Here is a 26,423-nt window from a genome sequence, read left to right as displayed (position 1 = left end):
CTTTTGCAGGTTTCTCCAAATCACGGCGTACACTTTGCTGGATTTATTGTGGCATTCATTGTTTCTTTGGCCTTGGTGTGTTTAATTCTCATCACCACCTTCCATATCGGAAGGGTAACTGGCAGGAACCCATGTCTCCAGCGGGTCAGTTAATGAACACATTGTTTTACAGTGTACTTTGCATTGTGTATTACAGTATCCTTGAGGCAGATTTTCCTGTCCTCCTGCTAAAACTGTTAAATTCTCCTTAATGCAGAATTATAGACTAATAATAAATGGAACCAGTGATTCTATGCTGTGCAAGTGCTGGAGTAACTCAACCAGTCAGGCAGCATCTGTGCAGCGTCTCAGGTCAAGACCTTTTTTTAGAGCGACACAGTGGTGCAGCTGGCAGAACTGCAACCTCACAGTACTAGGGATCCAGGTTTGATATCCCAAAGATATGCAAGTTTGTTGAATTAGTTAATTTCCCCCAAATGTGTAGGCAAGTCGATACAAAAGTGGAACAACATAGAATGAATGTGAATGGGTGGTTGATGGACAGCATGCACTTGGTGGGCTGAAGGGCCTGTTTCCCTGTGTATCTTTAAATCAATTTATTGCAGAAAATTTAGGCAAAATACAGTAGTTTAAGTCTAAAGAAGGGTCCCAACCTGAAGCATCGCCTAATCAACCCCTTCACAGATGCTGCCTGACCCACTGAGTTCCTCTAGAAATTTTGGTTTTACTCGAGACTCAAGCATCCACAGTTCTTTGTGTCTTTTTGATATTTGGTTCCATTAATTGTACTTCAGTCAAGGAAACATTAAAATAATGTTCTGCATTTTGTTTCGTATGGAGAGAATGTCATAATGCACTTCTAAAACTCACAATAGTTCAGCTGGAGGAGAAGTTTATTTAGTCATGCATAGAGCAGACTTTCTGATGGCAAAGCCTTCACTTTAAATTGTCCATGTGTGGTGAATGGTTAAACTTATGGCAAAAACCCCCAGTGAGGTGGTTGGAAGAGAGGGTTGTTGTGGCAGGTTGTAGCTGAAGTGAGGTTGTTGGTTCACCACCTTCTTAACCTGTTGCCTTGCACTTCTGTCCTATGAGACGTGTTGTGAGGAGAAGCTTGCACCAGAGGAAATGCAGACAGGCAAGCGTTGAAGAATTAGATGAGTTTTTCATACATGGGCCAAGAGGAACAAGATTCAGAGACCATTTCTAGATGTGAGGTCTAATTCCCTTTCTGCACCTTGCACCTCTCCTTCATCTTCACCACTGCCACCACCATTAAAATCAGGGCCCAGGGTATTTAGCATTGCAAAAAATGATGTTGCCTGACCCGCTCTTTACTCCGCTTTTTGTGTCCACCAAATGACCAATGGGCTAAGATCAGGGCCCAGGGTAGCCGGTTCAAATCCCGCTTGGAGTGCATACTGTCGTTGTGTCCTTGGGCAAGACACTTCACCCACCTTTGCCTGTAATGGAATGTTACGGCGGCAGGCGCGGGCACACCGCGACGCCCTGTGTCTCCCTTTCAAGGGAGATGCTAAAAAAATGCTTTTTGTGTACTGTACCTGACAATGACAATAAATTGGAGCATTTCATTTTCGTGCAACAGGTTACAATCTGCCTGAATCTAGTCTATACACAACAAATGAAAAACTGGCAGATTTTAACATCTTGTGTGCCATTCCCATTTACGGTGTGTGCTAAACTATGCAATTTGCAGTTTTTTAAACAGGTAAAGAGAAAGCAGTCAAATGAAAGTTCCTCAGTATCCGATGATGGAGCAAAGAGCTTACAGGAATATATCCGACTTCAGGACAGAGTGATTGACATTTTGCTGCTTGAAGACCCACAGAACATGACTCGTGCATTGAATGAGTAAGAGCTCGGCATGAAACATTTCCAAGTAAAACTTTGACTAGTACAATGTTAATAATTGAAGACGAATTTAGGAAGATAACATTTCTCTGTGACAAATTATTCTTTAGTTTGACTAAGAAAAATGTACTAATCCTTTGGGCCCAAAGAGAGAAGACGATGCCGATGCATTTTTAATCATGATGTTGCTCGGAGGCTTCAGATCAATTCACGTGGCACACAATCAATATCACAACCCTAGGGGAAACATTAGCACATCTTATCTCATTAACTAATTCATGTCCCTCCAAATCAATAGAAATTGTGCGAGAACTCATAGTGACTTAATTGGTTCCAGTATAAATCACAAAATCCAACAGTTTGATGTATGCTGCAGTGTGTAAAACAAGGCAGAGTTTGATTTTTATTGAACCGCTGTGAAACCATTTTGATGCTTATTGTCCCAGAGAACTTGATTCATGATTTTGTGGAATAACAGTACTTAAAACATCCAAATAAACCTTTGCCTGTGGTGTATTCAGCTGTAATGTGGCACAGGCAAAGGTTTATTTGGATGTTTTAAGTACCCACTTTACGTATGGGAAGATATTAGAAAGGCTGGGCTTTTTCTCCCTGGAGCTGAGGAGGCTGAAGTGTATCAGAATTATATACGATTATGAGAGGTGTAGATAGGGTGGATGGTCAAAAATATTTTCTCCATGATAAGGGTATCAAAAAGAGCACATTGTTTGAAGGTGAAGGGTGGGAGACTTAAAGAGGATCTTATATGCTAAATTCTGTACACAGAGTAGTTGATATCTGGAACACATGCATTTTGTTGTCTCTGTACTGTACACTGACAATGACAATTAAAATTGAATCTGACATTGCCAGAGAAAGTGGAGTAAGAAACAGTGACCATCTAGGAGGTATTTAGACATACAACTAAATAGAAAAGGCATTTAAGGAATGCGGGTAGATGGGCAAAACGATCAGCATGGACATGATGGGCTGAAGGACCTGCTTCTGTGCAGTATAACTAACTGGAAGGATTCTTTATGCCTGCATGAAGCTGGCATCAGATCCTTTGTATAAATGAAAAATCAACTATTGGCCGTTTGAATTCTCTTTCGCATTCATCATTTGGCCCGAGGGCACCCTACATTTTGTAGTGAGACTTTCAGATCACTTGCTGAAGTAATGAACGATTTTGGCTAGAAAAAAACCCCATCCACCAGCTGTTTGTTGAAGAGCATAGGTGGTCCCACTGATGCCTTGGCTAATGTATATCTTTCAGCAAGCATCACCGTAGGAGATGGAGATTGCATCACCAATTATGTTGAATTTTGCAGAATTGATATTTCCGAAGTACAAATGTAACTATTTCAAAGAAAAATATTTGCTGAATGTAAAATTGATCAATTCATTTTCAAATGCGTCGTTACATTGCAATGCCCTCGTACATGTCCACTCTCGCTCTTTTGCTCTCAGGCTCCATCTTGTTTTCTCTTGCTGTCTATCCCCCTTTTCCCATCTCTCATAAACTATGTCTCTCTCCCATGCTCGGTTTTGTGTGCCGTTTCCTGCTTTCATTCATTTTGTCTGTAAGCCAGACAATATACAAATGACACTCACTAAGTATTGCACATTCACAGTATTGCAATGAATGGCATCAAAAACACACAGAGCTGATTAGAAAGAGGGATGATGGAGAGGAAAATGTCTTCCCTTCTGGTTCAACTTTCTGTTGTTGTAGTACTGTACCCAATTTGCACATGGAAGTATCTGGTCAACATTGTAGGCTAACTGATACTGTCTGTCTGCTCTTCATACTCTACTAATATCCACAATAAATACATATCCAACACAATTGGCACTAAAATTGTTTACGCCTCTTCGGAACTCCAATAACACCCAAAGATTGCACAGAAAGGCCAAATTTTTCTACTAATATTTGCAAAAATGTGATGATTGAATTCCATTCTTCTATGTCCTCATTTCCATAATTGGATGCTTATCTGTTATACTGTACCTGTGTTTGCTACTGGTGGTGTGTTAAATTAAGTTCACATCCAAAAAGCTTCATTTACTTCACTTTTCTGGCCTCTGTTGCTTTTGTATTTCAATTTATTATTTTGTATGTCCACATAGCTATTGATGCATTTTGAAAAAGACCCAGATCTTTTATTTCAACTCTTGAACAAGGTCTTATAATCCTGTTCATATCGTACATGGTAGCTTACTGTTCATTAATGCAACTGCTTCCCAGTGCAGTATTCCTATTGACCCGAAAGATCAAAACCTTTCCTGCAATTCTTTGAATAAAGTCCAATTGCTGGTAAAAAATAATCTTATTTTTAAGGATGATGCACTTCAATTCTGAGCATTAATGCAACAGCAGAACCTCATGCAGGTAAAATATTATCAGGCTTTAGCTGATCCCACACAACTATTGAATGAAATCACATTCCGAGCAGTTTATTCAGTCTTTTTGCTTGCTATTTCTTGTCTCTCTTCTTGACTCCCTGTCTCTTTTACTTGCTCTCTTTGTCTGTCCATATTTCTTTCATGAAGCATACAAGAAAAATCACATAGGAAATGGAAGAAGATAAGAAATAGAAGCAGGAGGAGGCCCATTAATTTCTCGTGCCTGCTGTACCATTCAGTAAGATCATGAACATGGATGACCTTCCATCTCAGCACCATCTTCAAACACTGAATCTATACCGTTTGATTCCATTAATACCTAAACATATTCTGATCTCTGAACATGCACAACCTGATCAGTAATATACTGTGGAACATCACTGTGAAAATTGATCCGGCATCTTGCTAGACCCAATCTTCCATCAATCATTGCTTTCTGATGATTGGACAGTGTTTCACAATGGTTCCATTTGCTTTCATGTGATATTTTGCTGTAAAATGCCACAGTAACTCTATTAACCTATTTTTCCATATGGTCACTACTGAACAGAACAGAAGGTTAATTCCTGAAGAATTCAGAAATATACAAAAAAAAAAATAGTGTTTTATTCATTTAAAACATGTGTATTTGATAGAACAAATGTAAAAGCAGTATTTACCTTGTTTACTGTCGATTACATGATATTCAGTTCCATTCCCAATTTCTCAGTAAATAAAGCCCCGTCTCCTTGCTTTTGCCGCCACACCAGCATCTCCTCCTGTGTGCGTGCGGAAATATCTGGACAACATTCGGACATAGATATATAAATGGACCAGCAAAAGTGTAAGGCAGTTAATATCTCAACTAAAATAAGGTCTGATCACCTATCCTTGACATTCAATAGCATTAGGTAGACAAAAATGCTGGAGAAACTCGGGCGCGGCAGAATCTATGGCGCGAAGGAAACGGGCAACGTTTCGGGCCGAAACCCTTCTTCAGAAATCCTTCTTTATGTCGGCCGGAAACGTGGTCTATTTCCTTCGCTCCATAGATGCTGCTGCACCCGCTGAGTTTCTCCAGCATTTTTGTGTACCTTCGATTTTCCAGCATCTGCAGTTCCTTCTTGAACATTCAATAGCATTATATGGCCCAGGCTGTACCTTCAATATTCTGGGTGGTCACCATTACCCGGAAATTGAACTGTATTGGTCACACGAATAGGAATATGAATACTTTATTGTCACATGTGATGAGGCACAGTGAGATTCTTTGCTTGCATACACTATGTATACAAATAGCAGCCACCTACGGCACTGACAAATTTACAAAGCACGCCAAAAGGTTTTATATTCTACGGACCTATCTCCAAAGTTGTATTATTGATAAATAATTTATTCTATTCTTTTTTATCGTGTTTTTTTTTCTCTTCTTTCTCACTATCTATAAAAAAAATAAACAAATAGAAGCAGTTAATATATAATTGATAAATGAGGATCCCTGTTACTCTGATAGCTGGAATCCCATCTATTAACAATATGTAATTGATATACTAAATGTGTTTTGATTATGATATATACATGCTTATAATAGAAATATTAAAAAAAAAAAAATAAAAAAAAAGGTTGGGGCCTTTACCTACCTGAATTAATAAGTTTCCAAAAATACAATGGAAGTTCAGTAGACTCAGGCCAAACTAACATTTGGAAACAATGCAGTTGCTGGAATCTTGGGCAAAAAAACATAGCATTGGAGGAACTCAGCGGGTCAGGCAACATCAATTGAAGGAAGTTAATATTTGGATCAGGACTCTTCTTCAGACTGCAGTAGAGGAGAGTAAGCTGAAAAAGCTTACCTTGACTCCATACTATCCCCCTTGGTCAAATCCCTTCCCACCTATGTTCTAGACACCTCAGACATTCTCCGCCGCCTTCGCGCATTCCACTCTCTAGGCCCTCACCCCCTCATCTTCACCATGGATGTCCAGTCACTCTACACCTCCATCCCCCTCAAAGCCCTCCAGTTCTTCCTCGACCAGAGGAGCAACCTATACCCAGCCACTGACACTCTCCTCCGCCTAGCGGAGTTGGGCCTCACCCTCAACAACTTTACGTTTGACTCCTCCCATTTCCTCCAAACACAAGGCGTAGCTATGGGCACACGCATGGGCCCCAGCTACGCCTGCCTCTTTGTCGGGTACGTTGAACAATCCTTGTTCAATACGTACCTGGGCCCCATCCCCGACCTCTACCTCCGTTACATTGACGACTGCTTTGGGGCCACCTCCTGCACCCACACACAACTGACTGACTTCATCCACTTCACCACCAACTTCCATCCGGCACTCCAATACACCTGAACCATTTCCGACACTTCCCTACCATTCCTTGACCTCACCATCTCCATCGCAGGGGACAGACTTCAAACCAACTGACTCACATGGCTATCTGGACTACACGTCTTCCCACCGTGCCCCCTGTAAAGACTCCACCCCCTACTCCCAATTCCTCCGCCTACGCCGCATCTGTTCCCAGGATGAGACATTCCTCACCAGGGCATCGGAAATGTCCTCGTTCTTCAGGGAACGGGGATTCCCCTCCGCCACCATAGATGAGGCTCGCACCAGGGTCTCATCCATACCCCGCAACACTGCTCTCTCTCCCCATCCCCGCACTCGCAACAAGGGCATAGTCCCCCTAGTCCTCACTTTTCACCCCACCAGCCGGCAAATACAACAAATCATCCTCCGCCATTTCCGCCACCTCCAACGTGACCCCACCACTCGCCACATCTTCCCACCTCCCCCTATGTCTGCCTTCCGCAAAGACCGCTCCCTACGCAACTCCCTTGTCAATTCTTCCCTTCCCTCCCGTACCACCCCCTCCCCGGGCACTTTCCGTTGTAACCGCAAGAAACAAGAAATGCAACACATGTCCCTTCACCTCCCCCCTCGACTCCAAGGACCCAAGCAGTCGTTCCAGGTGCGACAAAGCTTCACCTGTATCTCCTCCAACCTCATCTACTGCATCCGCTGCTCTAGATGTCAGCTGATTTACATCGGGGAGACTAAGCGGAGGTTGGGCGATCGTTTCGCCGAACACCTCCGCTCAGTCCGCAAGAACCTACCTGAACTCCCGGTGGCTCAGCACTTCAACTCCCCCTCCCATTCCCAATCCGACCTCTCTGTCCTAGGTCTCCTCCATTGCCAGAGTGAGCAACACCGGAAGTTGGAGGAACAGCACCTCATATTCCGCCTGGGTTGCTTGCGTCCGGATGGCATGAACGTTGAATTCTCCCAAATTTGCTAGCCCTTGCTGTCTCCTCCCCTTCCTTAACCCTCGAGCTGTCTCCTCCCATCCCCCCGCTCTCGGGCTCCTCCTCCTCCCTTTTTTCTCCCCCCCCATCCCCCATCAGTCTGAAGAAGGGTTTCGGCCCGAAACGTCGCCTATTTCCTTCACTCCATAGATGCTGCTGCACCCGCTGAGTTTCTACAGCATTTTTGTGTACCTTCGATCTTCCAGCATCTGCAGTTCCTTCTTGAACACAACAAGCTGAAAAAGAGGTTTGAGTCTTTTCTAGGTTCTCCCCCCCCCCCCCCCCCCTCCCCCCCCCTTCCACTCCATCAGTCTGATTGAAATGTTGAATGTCCATTTCCCTCTATAAATTCTGCCTGGTCTGCTGAGTTCCTCCAATACTTTGTTTTTTTCTAAAGCAGCCGTCTTGATTATTACCCCCATTCACCACCCAATGCTTTCATTATTGCCACATAGTCATTACATTGTTTACTATCTAAAATGCACTGCAATTACGTGCCTGGTCTCCTTTCAACACCACCTCCCATGGTTGGCATCATTGCAATTTACTCAGAAAATATTCAAGAGAATATGGGCCAAACATATTTTAAAAAATGGATAAATAATGAAAAGTAAAACTGAATTCCAGAATTAGAATACAACTCCACTGTTCCACCATTCATGTGTACTGCCAGGATGAATTTCAAACCTAGCAAGTTTCATTAAGTCCTATTCCTACCACTGAAAGTTTTTGATTCACCTTAGAACCATTTGCTTGCTTTTCACTTTCCAATGCAAACCTATAGTACCCTGAAACAAACTCAACATTAAATCACGCTCACCTTGAGTTCAGTCCCACATTTACTGTTGGGTGCTCAAGATGAATTAAAATAACCAGTAATCAAGATCACTGCTAATATTCAAATGGTTAGAAAAATAAAGAATATTCAACTGGTTAGAAAAAATATAGAATCAACATACCAGTACTTGTGATAGCTCCAATTGAGCTTACAGGCAGCAATGTCTTTGGTCTGTAACGATATGATTCACTCATTCTGCACCAAAAACCTTCAGACAGTGGCGCAATTGGTAGATCCTCTGTCTCACAGCGCCAGAGATCTGGGTTCGATCCTGACCTCGGTTGTTGTCTGATCGCACATTCTCCCTGTCACCGTGTGCGGTTCCATCAGGTGCACCAGTTTCCTCCCACATCCCAAAGACGTGCGGGGTTTGTGTAGGTTAATTAGCCTCTGTAAATGCCCCCGGTGTGTAGGGAGTGGATGAAAAAGTGGGATAACATAGAACTGGTGTGAACTGCTGATTGATAGCCAGCATGGACTCGATGGGCCAAAGGGCCTGTTTCCATGCTGCATCTTGGAACTGCAATCTCCCATTTATTGTTTTTCAATTTATGTTTTAATATTCCAGTATTCATTATCTTTATGTTACACAAAAAAGCTGGAGCAACTCAGCGGGTGCAGCAGCATCTATGGAGCGAAGGAAATAGGCAACGTTTCGGCTGCACCCGCTGAGTTTCTCCAGCTTTTTTGTGTAACCTTCGATTCTCCAGCATCTGCAGTTCCTTCTTAAACACTTCATTATCTTTATTCCTGATTTACTTTTCTTAATTCCTCATAATTTAAATTAGACACAATATAACACTCAGTTTCTGTCCTACAGCTTGCATGTACTGAATACAATACAAATGGATACAGATTTGGAATATCATCGCAAAAAACTGAACCTGGATGCAATTCTGTTGTTGCTCAGGAGTTTCAAGCACAACAAAGACCTTTCACCCCTTTTAGAGGAAAGGTTCAAAATTATTTTCAGAGAACAGTTTGAAGAGACGGAGAACAGGCTGAGCATGGAGCATGAAGAGATGTTAGCCATATTAGCAGCTCAAAGTAACCAAGACACCAGGCATAAGATGGAAGCACTCTATAAGAAGCAGCAACAAGAGGACAGAGAAGTCGAGCTCCTCGTGCAGAATGTAGATGACGAGGTATGTCAACAAGCCATAATCTTATGCTGTGTAATTGCGAGAGTGAATGTTAGAAATTAATCTGGCAAGTAAATTCATGAAGGCGATATTAATTAGAATATGAATCCATGTGCGAATCTTGAATTTTATTTTGCAAAACAAAAAAATCAAAGGCTTCTTAACTAAGAATCCTGGACATATCCTCAGCAGATTACAGCTATGCCTACCAAACTGGAGTTTTTTTTTTAACTGTAAAATGCTGCTGATTTCCTTTTTCGATATCTAGGCCACCACTGACTTTCCGGCACCCTTAGTTTCAGAGCCTTTCTGGATTATCCATTTTGCCGGACTAATAGAGGTCACGGCCTCCGAGAGGAGTCGAATGGTACCAGAACTGTCTGCCTAGGCCGCTGAGGGGCTGAGATATCGGCCTGCGAAGTCGGCTATGGGAATGGATCTGCTGGCTTCGACAGGGCCGGAGTTCCAGAGCCCTGGTCGAGGGGGCAAATCCGATCAGCTGCGCAAGTCCAGATGAGGTCGAGATCGGACGCCTTACCTAGTCTGGGGGCCACGTTTACAGGGTGACATCTGGGGGGAATTTTAAGTGTGTTCACATAATTCTACCGGTATTAAGGGAGGTGCTGTACCACCAGCTGCCAGAAAATTGTAGGTGGACCCGTATGTTGTATTCCTGTGTTTCGTTTTGCAGTTGTACAACTAGATATTGAGCAATGCGAGTGAACTTGGGACGGGAAATTCTGATGGGAGATTCTGACGTCTCTGAATATTCCTGGAATTGGGTTTATAACAACAAGAACGGTAACATTCCAAGGTGTTGTGTGCTGTTTAACAATCCTTACATGTTCAAGGGTTTTAACTACACACGTTTCCACTTTGCAGTGTGCATGGAGAAAATAAGATAAGCTTGGGGCCAGGTGGATGACAAGGACTTGAGTCCTGGTGAGTAGGTAGAGAGGGAGGGGGGGGAAGGCTAAAAGGCTTGATGGGGATTAGCAGGGTTTTTGGGGGTCCGTGCTGATCAATCTGTAAAGGGGTTTGGGTAGCGTCTATTACCGGGGCTCATGAATTGAAGTGTGTGTTGGAATTGAGGAAATCAGGGTCATGGGAGTTAATTGAGGAACAAGTGTTAGTTGGGGAATGAGTTTGGGTCAGCAAATTGGTGAGTGGAGTTGGGACAAGGGATTGCCTTGAGGAAGGGCATTCTGTTGGCTGTGTAGTCAGAAGGACTGACCTTAAAGTGGGCCCACCTGCAGACTCCCAACATAAGTCAAACGGTGTCAGATCATTGTTGCATGAATTGTCCATGTATGGTCATTCATGCATATGAATGTTAGTGAATGTTAGAGCAGTGATGCCCAGACATGGTTTGCAGGCTGCCGAGCATCATTAAGCACTTCCATAATCCTCTGTGCACTTAATGGCAGGCGCATGAAGGACCCTTAAAAACAATTTTATTTTCCACTGAAATTGATTGGTGGCCCACAAAAACATGCATGTTGCACAGTCCAATTTGTAAACAGAGTATTCCCAATGGGCTATGTTGTATTATTTCTGTTCAGCTTTACTTCACTAGCTTGGCAAGGTCAAAGTGCTGCTAGATGATGCATGACAAATGCTTGAAATGTGTGTTTCCTCAGATTGCTGTGGGCTTGTTTTTAAAAACAGCCTGCAATAATATGCTTGACTAAGCTTGAGGAATGGTACCTTTCACTTTTGCATGATCTTTTGCTGCTAAATATCACAGTAGCTCCTTTATTTTCCCCATGTGGTCCGCCATTCAGGCCAGAGGTTTAATTCTTGAAGAATTTGCATACAAGGACACAATCATATGTTTAATAGAACAAAGACAGGGTATGTTTTTTTTTAAGTTGTGTGAGGTTGAATGTCATGGTGTTCATAGGGACCTTGTGTGTCCCCGTGCATGAATCACTGAAAGTTAGTACAGTATGTGGGTTTAGCAGGTAATTGAAAAGGCAAGTGGTATTTTGGTGTTTATTACACAAGGATATGATTGCAAGTCTAAAGGGCAAAATTGTATCTTCTTTGTACTTTTCGTCGGCGGGATTGAGGATGACTTGTTTCAGGTCCAAATCTTTGGGAACTACAGGCTCTTTCACAGATGCCTGGTGAGACTGGTGGGTACGGCTTTGACTTTGACTCTGACATCGGGGGGGGGGGGGAGAGGGCGGGGGAGTGCAGTGGAGAGATAAGTTTATTTGGCCTTCCATCACAGCAATGTGATGGATGTTTATGTAAATTATGTTGTGTCTTGGGTCTATTTGTTTGTAATGTATGGCTGCAGAAACAGCATTTCGTTTGGACCTCAAGGGGTCCAAATGACAATTAAATGTATCTTGTATCTTGTATCTTGTAATCTCTTTGAACTGAGCTTCTGCATGCTCCTGTCACAAGGACCCATGGTACTCAGTGACACCCTTCATTTTGAACACACATTTTCATTTCATTTATGATATTGAAGGAGGCTTTTCGACCCATCAATTCTATGCTAGTTCTCAGGGCAATCTCATAAATCCTATTTCCCCCACATGTCCATGTAATATTCTCACGTGAGCATCAACTTCTCCCACCCCCTCCCCTTCTTCTCGACCCCCAACATCGGGAACATGTTTCCTGCCTCTAGCGTGTCCAAACCCTTAATAATCGTATATGTGTCAATAAGATCTCCTCTCATCCTTCTAAATTCCAGTGTATACAAGCCCAGCCGCTCCATTCTCTCAGCATATGACAGTCCCACCATCCCGGGAATTAACCTGGTAAACCTACGCTGCACTCCCTCAATAGCAAGAATGTCCTTCCTCACATTAGGGGACCAGAACTGCACACAATTGAACATGTTCACTGGTTTGATTCCTGGTTTGTTACGTGAGGAGAGATTGAGCAGAATCAACCTGTACTACCTTTACAAGGGTATAATTTAAGTGTACAAATCAGGGCCAGATTTAGATGAAGAGAGGCACTAGGCTATTTCACTTGTGAGCACCCTCCCCCCCTCCCAATCTCCCACCCCCACGACTAGAGGACCAAGGCTACCCAACAGTGACAGTGTGACACTTTTAGATCCTACTGTATGTTGTCATTAAACAGTTGGTTTTAAAATACATATTGGATTCACCGCGGAGCGGGCGATGCCTTACCTGGATCGCCGTTTGCGGCTCTGGAGTGTTGGGCCTGCTGCTTCAACATCAGAGTTGTGGTTTGCGGAGCTCCCAGCCTTGGGCTGCACTGATTTCAACATCGCAGAGCCCTGGGATCCCTTTGCCGAGGGCCGCCAGCGTGAATATCCGCCCAGCTCAGCCTGTAGACTTCGGGAGCCGCGGTCTGCGGTAGGAAGTGGCCGATTCAGAACTCGAAGCCGCTGAGGGTCTTCTGTTCCGACGTCGGAGTTCCATCATCCCGACGAGAGGGCCTGAGCATCGGGCCGCCCCTAGCGCCGATTGCGGGGGGCTCGTTGGAGACGGGAACAGGGATCATCAATGGGGGCGAGGACTCCTTCCCATGGAAGAACGCTGTGAGGCGGAGGCAGCGGAAGAAAAACTCCAAATCGTGGAGGGCGCAGAGGTCATTGTGGTGGGGATGGAGGGGACAAAGGCGAGGCCTCTGCTGAGGACAGACGAGGGGGGTATGAGGACTGTAGTGTGGGTGGGGAAGAGCTGGGGTCACATGGTTTGAGGGGGATGGGGAAGACCCAGCGGAACAGCCACTGATGTTACCAGGGTCAAGGGGACTGGCACTAGGAGCCAGCGCAGTAAAACCCAGGGGAGTTGGAGTCTGCAGCGTGGAAACTTCAGGCCCGGTGCTGAGCCCAGGATGCAGGTAAGGCGATGGCTGAGGTGTGTTGGAGAGCAGTGGAGTGGCGAGGGTGGGTGGAGTCAATGGTGGAAGACCGCAGGGAGTGGAGACCGGGTCAGCGGGCGAAGCGTGGGAGGTCCCGGTGGGCGGATGGTCGATGGGGCGGCGAGGTTCGGTGGGCCGGGTGAGGCGGTGATGTTCGATGGGCCTGGTGCGGCAGCTATGTTCGGTGGGCCCAGTGAAACAGCAAGGTGAGTAGGCCTCGTGTGCGGTGGCGAGGTGAGTAGGCCCCGTGTGCGGTGGCGAGGTTAGTAGGCCCCGTGTGCGGTGGTGAGGTGAGTAGGCCCTAGTGGGGCGGCAAGGTGGGTAGGCCCCAATGGGACAGCGAGGTCAAAGATCCAAGGATCTTTGGAGCAAATTCCTCTCCGGCAACGAATATAAACCTCACCTGCATTTTAATCCCCACCCACACCTCCAAAGCATCCGGAATCGCAAGCACAGCGCCACTGATGGTAGGTTTTGTAACAACGCCGCAATGTCAAAAGTTTTATACACCTTGGCGGAGCGAAGCCGAGACCCACTTAGATCTCGAGGTCCTAAGCTTAAGCTGATGAAGCTGGTACGTAAATCCGGCCCTGGTACAAATAGACTGGGTAGCTGCAAGCTTGGCTGGGGTGTCCAAAACAAGGGTCGCAGAGTCAAAACAAAGGTTTGGCACACCAGAGGACAGACAAAATAAATGTTATTCACCCAGAAATTGGTGATTCTTTAGGATTCAATTCACTTGCTGAATATATTCATAGTCGTACAGCACAGAAACCGATCCTTCAGCCTAACTTGCCCATGACGACCAAGGTGCCCCATCTACACTAGTCCCCAACTGCCCACGTTTGGCCCATATCCCTCCAAATCTTTCCTATCACTCTACCTGTCCAAATGTCATTTAATGTTGTCATAGTATCCACCGTAATTACCTTGTCTGGCGGCTCGTTCCCTGTACCCACCTTCTTTGGTGTGAAAACTGCTCCTCAGGTTCTTATTAAATCTTTCACCTTAAACCTATGTACTATGTTTAGGCCCTCAAATCCTGGCAACATCCTTGTAAATCTTCTCTGTATTTCCAGCATAATGGCATCTTTCATAGAAACATAGAAACATAGAAAATAGGTGCAGGAGTAGGCCATTCGGCCCTTCGCGCCTGCACCGCCATTCAATATGATCATGGCTGATCATCCAACTCAGTATCCTGTACCTGCCTTCTCTTCATACCCCCTGATCCCTTTAGCCACAAGGGCCACATCTAACTCCCTCTTAAATATAGCCAATGAACTGGCCTCAACTACCATATAGCAGTAGTTCATATACAACAGGGTGACCAAAACTGAACACAATACTCCAAATGCAGCCACACCAACATCTTGTAAAACTGCAACATAACTTCCCAACTTCTTTACGCAGTGCCTTGACTAATGAAGGCCAATCAACCGAAAGCCTTCTTCACCACTCAATCTACATATGATGCCTCTTTCAACTATTTACCTGCACTCCTCGATCCCTCTGCTCTACCACTCTCCCCAGGCTCCTGTCATTTACTGTGAAGGTACTGCCCTGCTTTAATTTCCGAAAAAGCAACGCATCGCACTTATCTGCATTAAACTCCATTAACCGTTCCTCAGCCTACTTGCCCAACTGATCTCAACTCTCAGATCCTTACTCAAATGCATATACAAATGCGCCCTGATTTACGATGCTTCGACTTACGATATCTCGACTTTATGATGGTGCAAACGCTCGGCAGCGACAGCGAGCTGCACGTCACTTCTGGTCACGTGATCATATTGTATTAGGACATTTTCGATTTACGGTGGGTTTATCGGAACGTAACCCCATCGTAGGTCGAGGAGCAGCCGTATATCTTCTCTCTGAGAATCCAGAACTCAAATGTTTTTTTTATATTAAGGGAATCGTGCGATGTGGGTTTACACGGGAAAGCATAACTGAGATATGATCAATCGTGACCATATTGAATGTGGAGCAAGTTCAAGGGTCGGAATAGCCTGTTTCTGTTTGTATTTCAGATGCTCTTATGTATAAGGAAAGTGGTGTTAATGCATGAGCATTCAAACAAATAGAGAATATTCAACACAAAAAAGGATGGATTGTACTGATTTTTAGTTATCAGTTCTGCAGAGAATTACTTCCTGGCTCCATTTCAGTCTGCTTTGAATGTGAAATGTGAGGTTATCCACTTTGATGGCAAGAACAGGAAGGCAGATTATTATCGGAATGGTGTTGGATTAAGAGAAGGGGAGGTTCAACGAGACCTAGATGTCCTTGTACATCAGTCAGTGAAAGTAAGCATGCAGGTGCAGCAGGCAGTAAAGAAAGCTAATGGCATGTTAGCCTTAATTGCAAGATGATTTGTATTTAGGAGCAAGGAGGTCCTACTGAAATTGTACAGGGCCCTGGTTAGACTGCACCTGGAGTATTGTGTGCAGTTTTGGTCACCTAATTTGAGGAAGGACATTATTGCTATTGAGGGATTGCAGCGTAGGTTCACCAGGTTAATTCCCGGGATGGCGGGACTGACATATGCTGAAATAATGGGTTGATGGGCTTGTATTCACTGGAGTTTAGAAGGATGAGAGGGAATCTTATAGAAACATATAACATTCTTAAGAGATTGGACTGGCTATTGCAGGAAAAAAATCCTGATGTTGGTGGACTTCAGAACCAGGGGTCACAGTTTAAGAATAAGGGGTTGGCCATTTGGGACTGAGCTGTGAAAAACATTTTCACCCAGAGAGTTGGGAATCTGTGGAATTCTCTGGAAGGCAGTGGAGGCCAATTCACTGGATGTTTTCAAGAGAGAGTTAGATTTAACTCTTAGCGCTAACGTAATCAAGGGATATGGGGAAAAAGCAGGAACGGGGTACTGATTTTGGATGATCAGCCATGATCATATTGAATGGCGGTGCTGGCTCGAAGGGCTGAATGGCCTACTCCTGCACTTAGTTTCTATGTTTTCCATACCTGGGAAAGATTCACCAGGACTTTGCTGAATGCCATGTCACACCATTGATAACATCAGTCTGCTGCTTATCCCTATCCTATCACTTCACCTCCCCACAACTCTTCCCATCGTTTCCAGTCCCCACCACTCTCCTGATCTTCCTCATTCTTTCTGATTGACCCCCACCCACCAGTGACACTGTATCTAAGATAACGATACAGCAGCATAAAATCCAAGTCAATTTCATTGACAAATTGTCTGCAGCTGTTCAGTAGAGAGTGCAGGTGGCTAACCTCGAGAGTACAAATTGAGATATTATTTTGTACCATTAATTCTACAGACTTAATTTTCCCTTCTCTGATCTTAGATCAAATCCACACCTCTGAAGTAACAATCCTCTTTGTACATGTGAATCAGAGTTAATTGTGGCTTTCTGACAGAATGATGAAAGTGATTTTGCTTTGAGAGAAGATAGCAGTATTTGTTTGACAGAATGTAAGTCCCATTGAAGTTTCAGCTGTAATTTTTTTTAATGACTGTTCCATTTCTCTTTTATTCTCTTGCTTATTAGGATTATAGAGTTCTGGTTTTGTGTTTGAAGACAAATTTTATTTCACACCATGCATGAGCACTGGAGATTGTAGATGTCTTTTTTTTTAAATCAGGGATTCATTACAAAAGTAATGCTGTGCTAACATTGTCATTGTTTATAGGAAATACTATTTTGTGCTGCAATAATCAACATTGTATAAGTGGCATTTATTAGAACTACAATCAGTTTTGCTCCCCCATCAGTGGCCATTTCACATTCAAAAGTTTAAAATGCAACCACGGGTATATGTGGTTTACTCCATAGTAATTCATTCATCATTGTGCCCTGTGTTTGAAAACTCTTTTTCTGCCTACTGACACATAACGTGGTAACATCTCCTTCATTGATTATTGGCATCAGTGATGAAGCATTGGATTCTTTAGTTGTTGGGAAGGAAGGGCTTGTGTCCAATTAATGTTGTGCCATTATTAGTGAGCAGCATCCTTCCAATATTTAAAGGCTGTTGACCTGATTTTAGCTGTGCTCACTCCAACAACATCACTCTGGCGCAGCTGGTAGCACCAGAGCACCAGAGATCCGGGTTTGATCCTGACTTCATTGCTGTCTGTGTGGAGTTTGCATGTTTCCCTGTGCCCTCGTGGATTTCCACCAGGTATCCCTGTTTCCTCTCGCGTCCCAAGACGCGTGGTTTTGTAAATTAATTGGCCTCTGTACATTGCCCTTACTGTGTAGGGTGAGAAATGGAAAGTGAGATAATATAGAATTATTATGTAAGGGCGATCGATGGCCATTGTAGACTCAGTGGGCCCTTTTTCCTAGCTGTAAAAACTCTACATTTTAAACAACAACCATCTATAGCTGCTCACTCTTTTAACACTGTTCAGACATTTGAAAATGTCCAAGCATGGAGTATGTTAACTACTAGGAAATGCGCAATGAAAACATTGTACTCTGAATAGTGCATTTATACTGGACCTGAACCTCTTGCAGTCTGCTGATCTTAATTCCTTGGAATGTCACACTATGGTTATGTGGAGGCATGAGACACTGCAGATGCTGGAATCAGGAGCAGCAAACAATCTGCTGGAGGAACTCGGCAGGTCTGTGGCGGGAAAGGAATGGACAATGTTTCAGGCTGAAACCCCGTATCAGCACTGAGAGTGGAGAGGGGAGCTAGGCAGTGTAATGTGGATGGTGAGACAGTCACAAAAGATGATTGGTGAACCGAGAAGGGGTGAAGGATGATAAACAGATGGAACCAGGTAGGGGAAGGGATCGAGTGGGACGATAAAGGCAGGTAGATGATGGATGGAGGCATAAGAGAGAAAAAAGAGGAAGCAAATGGAACCAAGGGAGGAGAGGGTTGGAGACAGCTGCTGGAAGGGGTTACACCGGAAAACAAAGGTTTTAGTACAATCTGATCATTGTGAAAGGTGATAGTGGAGCCATTAGGGAAGAGATGACTGGCAGGTGTTTAATCAAAGACTTTGTCAATATTTGCAGCAAAGAAAGTCTTTACAAGTGTTTACAAGTTCCTGAAGGTGTTTAAATGCCAAAGCCCAAAATCAAGCCAAGGCAAGAATTCCCAGTTGGCAATAATAAGTTAAACATTGCTTGTCACGTCATCGGAAATGTTCACCATCTCATTTACTTCATTTAACCAGTCAATGCATAGACTTGTGCAGAGAACACAGATTTACAGTGCCCTCCATAATGTTTGGGACAAATACCCATCATTTATTCAGTTGCCTCTGTACTCCACAATTTGAAATTTGTAATATAAAAAATTGCATGTGGTTAAAGTGCACGTTGTCAGATTTTAATAAAGGCCATTTTTATACATTTGAGTTTCACACTGTAGAAATTACAGCTGATTTTATACATAGCCCCCCCATTTCAAGGCACCATAATGTTTGGGACACATGGCTTCACGGGTGTTTCGAATGGCTCAGGTGTGTTTAATTGCCTCCTCAATGCAGGTATAAGAGAGCTCTCAGCACCTAGTCTTTCCTCCAGTCTTTCCATCACCCTTGGAAACTTTGATTGCTGTTTATCCATATGAGGACCAAAGTTGTGCCAATGAAGTTAAAGAAGCCATTATGAGAGTGAGTAACAAGAATAAAACTGTTAGAGACAGCAGCCAAACCTTAGTCGTACCAAAATCAACTGTATGGAACATCACTAAGAAGAAATAGAGCACTGGTGAGCTTACTAATTGCAAAGGGACTGGTGGGCCAAGGAAGACCTCCACAGCTGGTGACAGAAGAATTCTCTCTATAATAAAAAAAAATCCCCAAAACACCTGTCCGACAAATCAGAAACACTCTTCAAGAGTCAGGTGTGGATTTGTCAATGACCACTGTCCGCAGAAGACTTCATGAATATAAATACAGAGGCTCCACTGCAAGATGCAAACCACTGGTTAGCTGCAAAAATAGGATGGCCAGGTTACAGTTTGCCATGAGGTAGTTAAAAGAGCAATCACAGTTCTGGAAAAAGGTCTGTGGACAGATGAGATAAAGATTAACTTAAATTAGAGTAATGGCAAGAGCAAAATATGGAGGAGAGAAGGAACTGCCCAAGATCCAAAGCATACCACCTCATCTGTGAAACACGGTGGTGGGGGTGTTATGGCCTGGGCATGTATGGCTGCTGAAGGTACTGGCTCACTTATCTTCATTGATGATACAACTGATGATGGTAGTAGCATAATGAATTCTGAAGTGTATAGACACATCCTATCTGTTCAAGTTCAAACAAATGCCTCAAAACTCATTGGACGGCAGTTCATTCTACTGCAAGACAATGATCCCAAACATACTGCTAAATCAACAAAGGAGTTTTTCAAAGCTAAAAAATGGTAATTTCATGAGTGGCCAAGCCAATCACCCGATCTGAACCAAATTGAGCATGCCTTTTATATGCTGAAGAAAAAACTGAAGGTGACTAGCCCCCAAAGCAAGCATAAGCTAAATATGGCTGCAATATAGGCCTGACAAAGCATCACCAGAGAAGACACCCAGCAACTGGTGATGTCCATGAATCACAGACTTCAAGCAGCCATAGCATGCAAAGGAAATGCAACAAAACACTAAACATGACTACTTTCATTTACATTGACATTGCTGTGTCCCAAACATTATGGTGCCATGTATAAACATTGCTGTAATTTCCACATGGTGAAACCAAAATGTATAAAAATGGCCTTTATTAAATTATGACAAAGTGCACTTTAACCACATGTGTTTTCTTCTATTACAAATCTAAAATTGGGGAGTACAGAGGCAAATAAATAAATCATGGGTCTTTGTCCTAAACATTATGGACGGCACTGTAATTTCTCATATATTCAACATGTAAGAAAGTTTCTGATGTTGATTCCTCCTCAGCAATGGAAATTCGCATGTATGGCCATAGCATGCTGATAAGATTGAGGTAATCTCTGATACACCCTAGGCTTGGATAATTGACGTACACTCTGAATACTCAGTTACCTATAAACCTTCTATGTTACACACTGATTCTCAGTATGATTGTGCCAGATGTAGGATTGTCACTGAACTGTATGCAAAAAAAAAAAAAAAAAAAAAAAATATCTGTACAGATGCACGTGACAATAAATTACCATTAAATTATTTATAAATCTGCACAGTCCGATTAGTCTGTCAACAGCACCTATACAACTGTATCCCAGAAAAGAGTCACTATCTTGGAAAAGCTAGGAGAATTAATTTAAAGTTTCCTCAACAAGGGGACAAGAATAAATGCAGATAAGGAAAATTGTGACCTATGCGCTAGGCTAGTGAAAACCAATTCTATTTATTAGTTCAGAGGAAGCCTTTTCATATCTGTATGATTCCATAAAGCTCCCAGAAACATTATACAGTATTAGTAATGGGAACCATGAACTGGACTGTTTGAAAAGCTATTTGGTTCAATTCAGAGAAGATGATTCTGTTATCTGTATCTGGTCTGGCCTGCATTTGAATAGGAAAATAATGTGGTTGAATTTTAGCAGACTCTTTAATGAGCCCAGCCTGCCAACTGGATGAGGGCCAATTAAGGATCGGTCATAGGTTTTGATGGTCAAATCCTATGAAGAAATATGTAAACATACGCATGTAACTTGTTTCTGTCAGATCTATCCGTTTATTACACACAGGAAACTGACCTTTTCATATCTCAAATTATCTTCATATTTTTAAACTCACAATAACGTATCACAGCAATAGAATAGAATATATCTATCCTCTCGCCTTTTAATGCCTTTCTTATTTAAGTATCCACTTTGTGCAGAGCCTGACCCTTTACTAGTTATTTGCAAAAGACTTTGTCTCGGCTGAATGGAGACTTTACAGTCTGCACATGTTCAGTTAATTTCCACAGAGTGTGCTGAAACTACTGAGCCAGTGAAGTGTTAGACAGAGAACAGAAGCAACAGTAACCCTTTCTGTCTGCTCTGCCATTTAGAAAGATCATGGGCAATATTTAAGCCTTTCTCCACTCCCCTGCACTAAGCTAATATCCCCCGATTCCCTTAAGATGCAAAATCTATTTATCTCTGCCTTGAATGAGCTCAATTGCCGGTGTCTACAGGCCTCCTGGGTAGAAAGTTGCAAAAGATTCAGTGCCAACAGTAAAGAAATTTCTTCTCATCTTCAACTGAAATCGTCAATGCTCTACTTTGAAACTGTACTCTCGGATCTAGATAGGCCAATCAAAGGAAACATTACCCTTCCATCTTCACAGTCAAAGTACTGAATATAATAATAATATAATAATAATAATAATAATAAATTTTATTTAATGGGCGCCTTTCAGACATCTCAAGGACACCTTACATAGTAATCGGAATAAAAACATATAATCGGAATAAAACAAGTAATAAAGACACCACAGAGACACAAATTAAAAACAGAATTCAATCCAAAAACAGAAAATCAAAAACACAGTGTGAAGAGAGAGCAGCGGCAGCCAAAGCGCGCCAGCGTCCACTCTCTCTTCACGGCAGCCATCTTGGACACAGACCTACAGGACTACAATTAGACAAAAAATAAATAAAAATCATCCCCCCACAGTGGATAGCACTGTGGGGGAAGGCACAATGTCCAGTCCCCATCCCATGTTCACCCCAAAGTCAGGCCTATTGAGGCCACCGCAATTGCCTCTACGGAGGCCCGATGTCCCTGGCTGTTCTCACCGGGTGGTCTTGCCCCGGCGTTGGGAGAGTCCTTTCGGCGGCTGGGCCACCTGGAACGGCCGCTTCCTAGTTGGAGCCCGCGGCTGCCGAAGCCGACAAGGCCGCTCCGGTTTGGAGCTCCCATATATAGTCTTCATGACTCTTGTTTTAATGAGATCATCTTTGGGCAGCATGGTGGTGCAGCGAGTTGCTGCCTTACAACGCCTGAGACCCCAGCTCGATCCTGACCACGGGTGCTACCTGTACGGAGTTTGTATGTTCTCCCTGTGACCATGTGGGTTTTCTCCGGGTGCTCCGGTTTCCTCCCACATTCCAAAGACGTGCAGGTTGTCTTCTGTAAATTGTCCCAAGTGTGTGTAGGATAGAACTAATGTATGGATGAACACTGGTCGGTGCGGACTTGGTGGGCTGAAGGGCCTGTTTCCCTACTCTATTTCTAAACAAAACCTCTGAAACGTGCACTGTGGCCTGTTTTATGTTCAGAACATTTGAGAAAGCATCTCGGGTCTCATTTTAATCTTGAGTAATTGAAATATATATCTTATGATTCAAGCAAGAAACATTATCACTTCTATGTTGACAGAAAACATTGAAAACGTTTTAAACTTCTCTTATGTCTCTCACACACAAACACTGCACAAGCACACAAAACAATACATAAGAATTAGCTGCAGGAGTAGACTTTACTCTTTAGCTGTCTTTCAGCAGTTGTGTGGTGGGTCTGCATTTTCAATTCCTTAAATCTGGACTTCACGGTATATTTCTAAAGATTTACTAATCTGTGAGAAAAAATTAGTGAATATTGTGAAATGTGTAGTGAATTGTGATAGTGAAAGCAGTGAATAGAGGCATGCAGTAGTTTGCTCAATCATCCCTCGTAAGAAATCAACTTTATCCCAGCAGCTTTAACACAACCAGTGAAACTTCTCTGCTTTGCTTACAACGCATGGTTATTCCTCCTTAAATAAAGAACTCAAAACTATGCACAGTGCAGCAGTGCTGGAGTAACTCAGCGGGTCAGGCAGCATCTCTGGAGAATGTGGATGGGTGGCACTTCGGGTCGGTGACCCTTCCTCCGACCTGCAAAGTTGCCTATCCATGCCCTCCAGAGATGCTGCCTGACCTGCTGAGTTACTCTTACACTTTGTGTCGACACAAAATTCCAGCCCCTGCAGTTCCTTGAGACTACAGTACAACCAGTCTGCACAATTGTAGCTGGGCATCCCAACCTTTTACTCAGCTGTCACCACCATCTTTGATTTGAACTTTAAGAAGGAACTGCAGATGCTGGAAAATCGAAGATACACAAAAATGCTGGAGAAACTCAGCGGGTGCAGCAGCATCTGTGGAGCGAAGGAAATAGGCAACGTTTTGGGACGGAAGAAGGGTTTTGGCCCGTAACGTTGCCTATTTCCTTCACTCCATAGATGCCGCTGCACCCGCTGAGTTTCTCCAGCACTTTTGTGTACTTTTGATTTGAACTGGTTTTCTCACTTTTCCTGATCTGACGAAGTGAATGATTGACCTGAAGAATTAACTTTCTCTATGTCCAGCTTCTGCCTGACCTGCAGTCAGTTCACAGCATTTTTCATTTGTTCTTTTAGTTTAGAGATACAGCATGAAAACAGGCCCTTCAGCCCACAAGGTTCAGAATCCTTGAGAACACTCTGGACTTCCTTCTGCTCACTGAGACCTGGCAACAACCCAATGTCTTCTTCTCCCTCAATCAAGCATCCCCACCTGGATTTAATTACATCTCCAAACCCCGCCCCTCCCGCCATGGAGGTGGCCTCGCTGTTATTTTCAACCAGAATTTTCGTATCACTGAACTCACCTTCCCCCCCAGTAGCATCATTTGAATTCCTCGCCTTCAAAACCCTTTCCTCCATGACAGTCATCCTCATTTACCGGCCACCTAAACCAAACCCCTCCTTCCTATCTGACTTCACTGAACTTCTCACACTTGCCTCATCCCTCTCCCCACGTCTGCTGCTACTTGGTTACTTAAATATTCACATGGACTCCCCCACCTGCAAGCTTGCATCTGGATTCGCCTTTTTACTTGACAACTTCTCTCTCACTCAGCACGTCACCTTTCCCACCCATGACAAAGGTCACATCCTTGACCTGGTCTGCTCCATAAATCAACCGGTACTCGACCTCCATCCATGCCTCTTCCCCCTCTCTGATCATAAGCTTATACGGTTCACCATCCCTTCTCCGACACCTCGCCCCCGCTTCCTCCGAGAAATCACCTTCCGTAATCTAAAATCCATTGATCCCCTCCATCCCTCTGACTTGCTCTCCACCACTCTCCCCCTGGACTCAGCCCCCATCTCACCTGATGATCTCACAAACCATCTCAACTCCACCTTGTCTACCTCCCTTAACACTATGGCCCCCCTCAAAACAAGAACCGTAACTTTCAACACATCTTCACCCTGGTACACACCTGCACTTCATAAGCTGAAACAGACTGGTCGCCGACTTGAACGACTCACAAATAAATAATCTCTCACAGTCCACCTTGAAGCTTACAAACTCCACCTCACTGATTACAAAGATGCCCTCATTGCTGCAAAATCTGCCTACCTCTCCTCCATATTCACTGATCCCTGCCTAAACCACAGAACCCTCTTCTCCACAGTGGGCAACCTCCTCAAGCCTCGAGGCAACACTCTCCCTACCTCTACTCCGGATCTCTGCAACTCATTCCTCCACTTTTTCGCTGATAAAATCAGCACCATCTATCAATCTTTATCCCCTGTACCCGGCTCCCCAACATATACTCCACCACCTACCAAGGCCCCTCCTTTCAACATCTCCACTGACCTCCTTACCCCTCCTCCACACTGCTTCCTCTCCCAGTTTGACCTGGTCACCCCTACTGAAATCTCCAAACTCATCAGCTCTTCCAAACCCACTACCTGCTCCCTCGACCCTCTCTCCACTCCCCTGCTGAAGTCCTGCCTCCCTGTTCTCTGCCCCTGCTTCACTAATCTCTTCAACTCCTCATTGTCCCAAGGAATTGTCCCCTCCGCTTTTAAAACTGCTGCTGTCACACCAATCTTAAAGAAACCTGGTCTTGATCCCTCCTCTCTCATTAACTACCGCCCAATCTCAAACCTCCCCTTTCTTTCAAAAACCCTGGAGCGTATCATTGCGTCGCAACTTCATTCCCACCTCCTTGCGTATAACCTATTCGAACCCCTCCAATCTGGCTTTCGCCCCCCTCCATAGCACAGAAACTGCTCTCCTCAAAGTCCTCAACGACCTCCTCACCTCTGCTGACACTGGTTCCCTCAACATTCTCATCCTCCTCGACCTGAGCGCAGCCTTCGATACAGTGAACCATAACATCCTGCTCACCAGACTCAAGGACCTCGGCATTGAAGGCTCTGCACTCAGCTGGCTCCGTTCCTCCCTTTCCAACAGATCCCACTTCATCTCTCTCCACAACCACACCTCTGCTACAGCCACAGTCACTCAAGGCGTTCCCCATGGCTCCGTACTCGGCCCCCTCCTCTTCATCATCTACATCCTCCTCCTTGGTCAGATACTCCGCCACTTCAACCTGGACCTCCACTTTTACGCCGATGATACCGAGATCTACCTCGGCACCAAATCCCCCCACAACCCCCACCCCCCTCTCCCATATCAACTCCTGTTTGTCAGCTATAAAAACCTGGATGCAACATAACTTCCTCAAACTCAACAGCGATAAGACAGAATTCCTCCTCATAGGCTCCAAAGCCACACTCAGCAAAATCAATAACCCCACTCTCACCATCGACGGCACCACTGTCTCCCCATCTCCCCAGGCCCGCAACCTTGGCGTGATCTTTGATTCCACCCTCTCCAATGAGCCTCACATCCGCCATGTCATTAAAACCTCCTTCTTTCATCTCTGCAACATCGCCAAACTCAGACCCTCTCTCACACCTCCCGCTGCTGAAAGACTCATCCATGCCTTCATCTCCTCCCGACTGGACTACTGCAACTCACTTCTCCTTGGCATCAGCTCCACTTACATCAACCGACTCCAACTGGTCCAGAACGCAGCCGCCCGACTCATCACCCACACCAAATCCTGGCATCACATCACTCCAGTCCTCAAACAACTTCACTGGCTTCCCATCTCCCACCGGATCACCTACAAAATCCTGGTCCTCACCTACAAAACCCTCCACCATCTGCCCCCCCCCCCCCATATCTCACTGACCTCCTCTCCCCCTACCAACCCTCACGGTCCCTCAGATCCACATCAGCCGGTCGGTCTCCTCTCCATCCACAA

The 26,423-nt window shown here is 44.3% G+C and overlaps 1 protein-coding gene across 1 annotated transcript in view; it reads left to right on the top strand.

The window, feature by feature from the left end:
• LOC129695846 (limbin-like) overlaps positions 1-26,423 on the top strand; it is a 146,925-nt gene that overhangs the window by 40,347 nt on the left and 80,155 nt on the right. Inside the window, exons 8-10 of the mRNA XM_055633261.1 lie at positions 10-144; positions 1,730-1,872; positions 9,229-9,553. Of these exons, the coding sequence (XP_055489236.1) occupies positions 10-144; positions 1,730-1,872; positions 9,229-9,553 (603 nt within the window). The remainder of the gene's footprint in view (positions 1-9; positions 145-1,729; positions 1,873-9,228; positions 9,554-26,423) is intronic.

This window comes from Leucoraja erinacea, chromosome 1 (genome assembly GCF_028641065.1).
Source record: "Leucoraja erinacea ecotype New England chromosome 1, Leri_hhj_1, whole genome shotgun sequence".
Taxonomy (NCBI): Eukaryota; Metazoa; Chordata; class Chondrichthyes; order Rajiformes; family Rajidae; genus Leucoraja; species Leucoraja erinaceus.
Note: the sequence above shows the minus strand (reverse complement) of the source record. Positions and strands in the feature narration are given on the sequence as shown.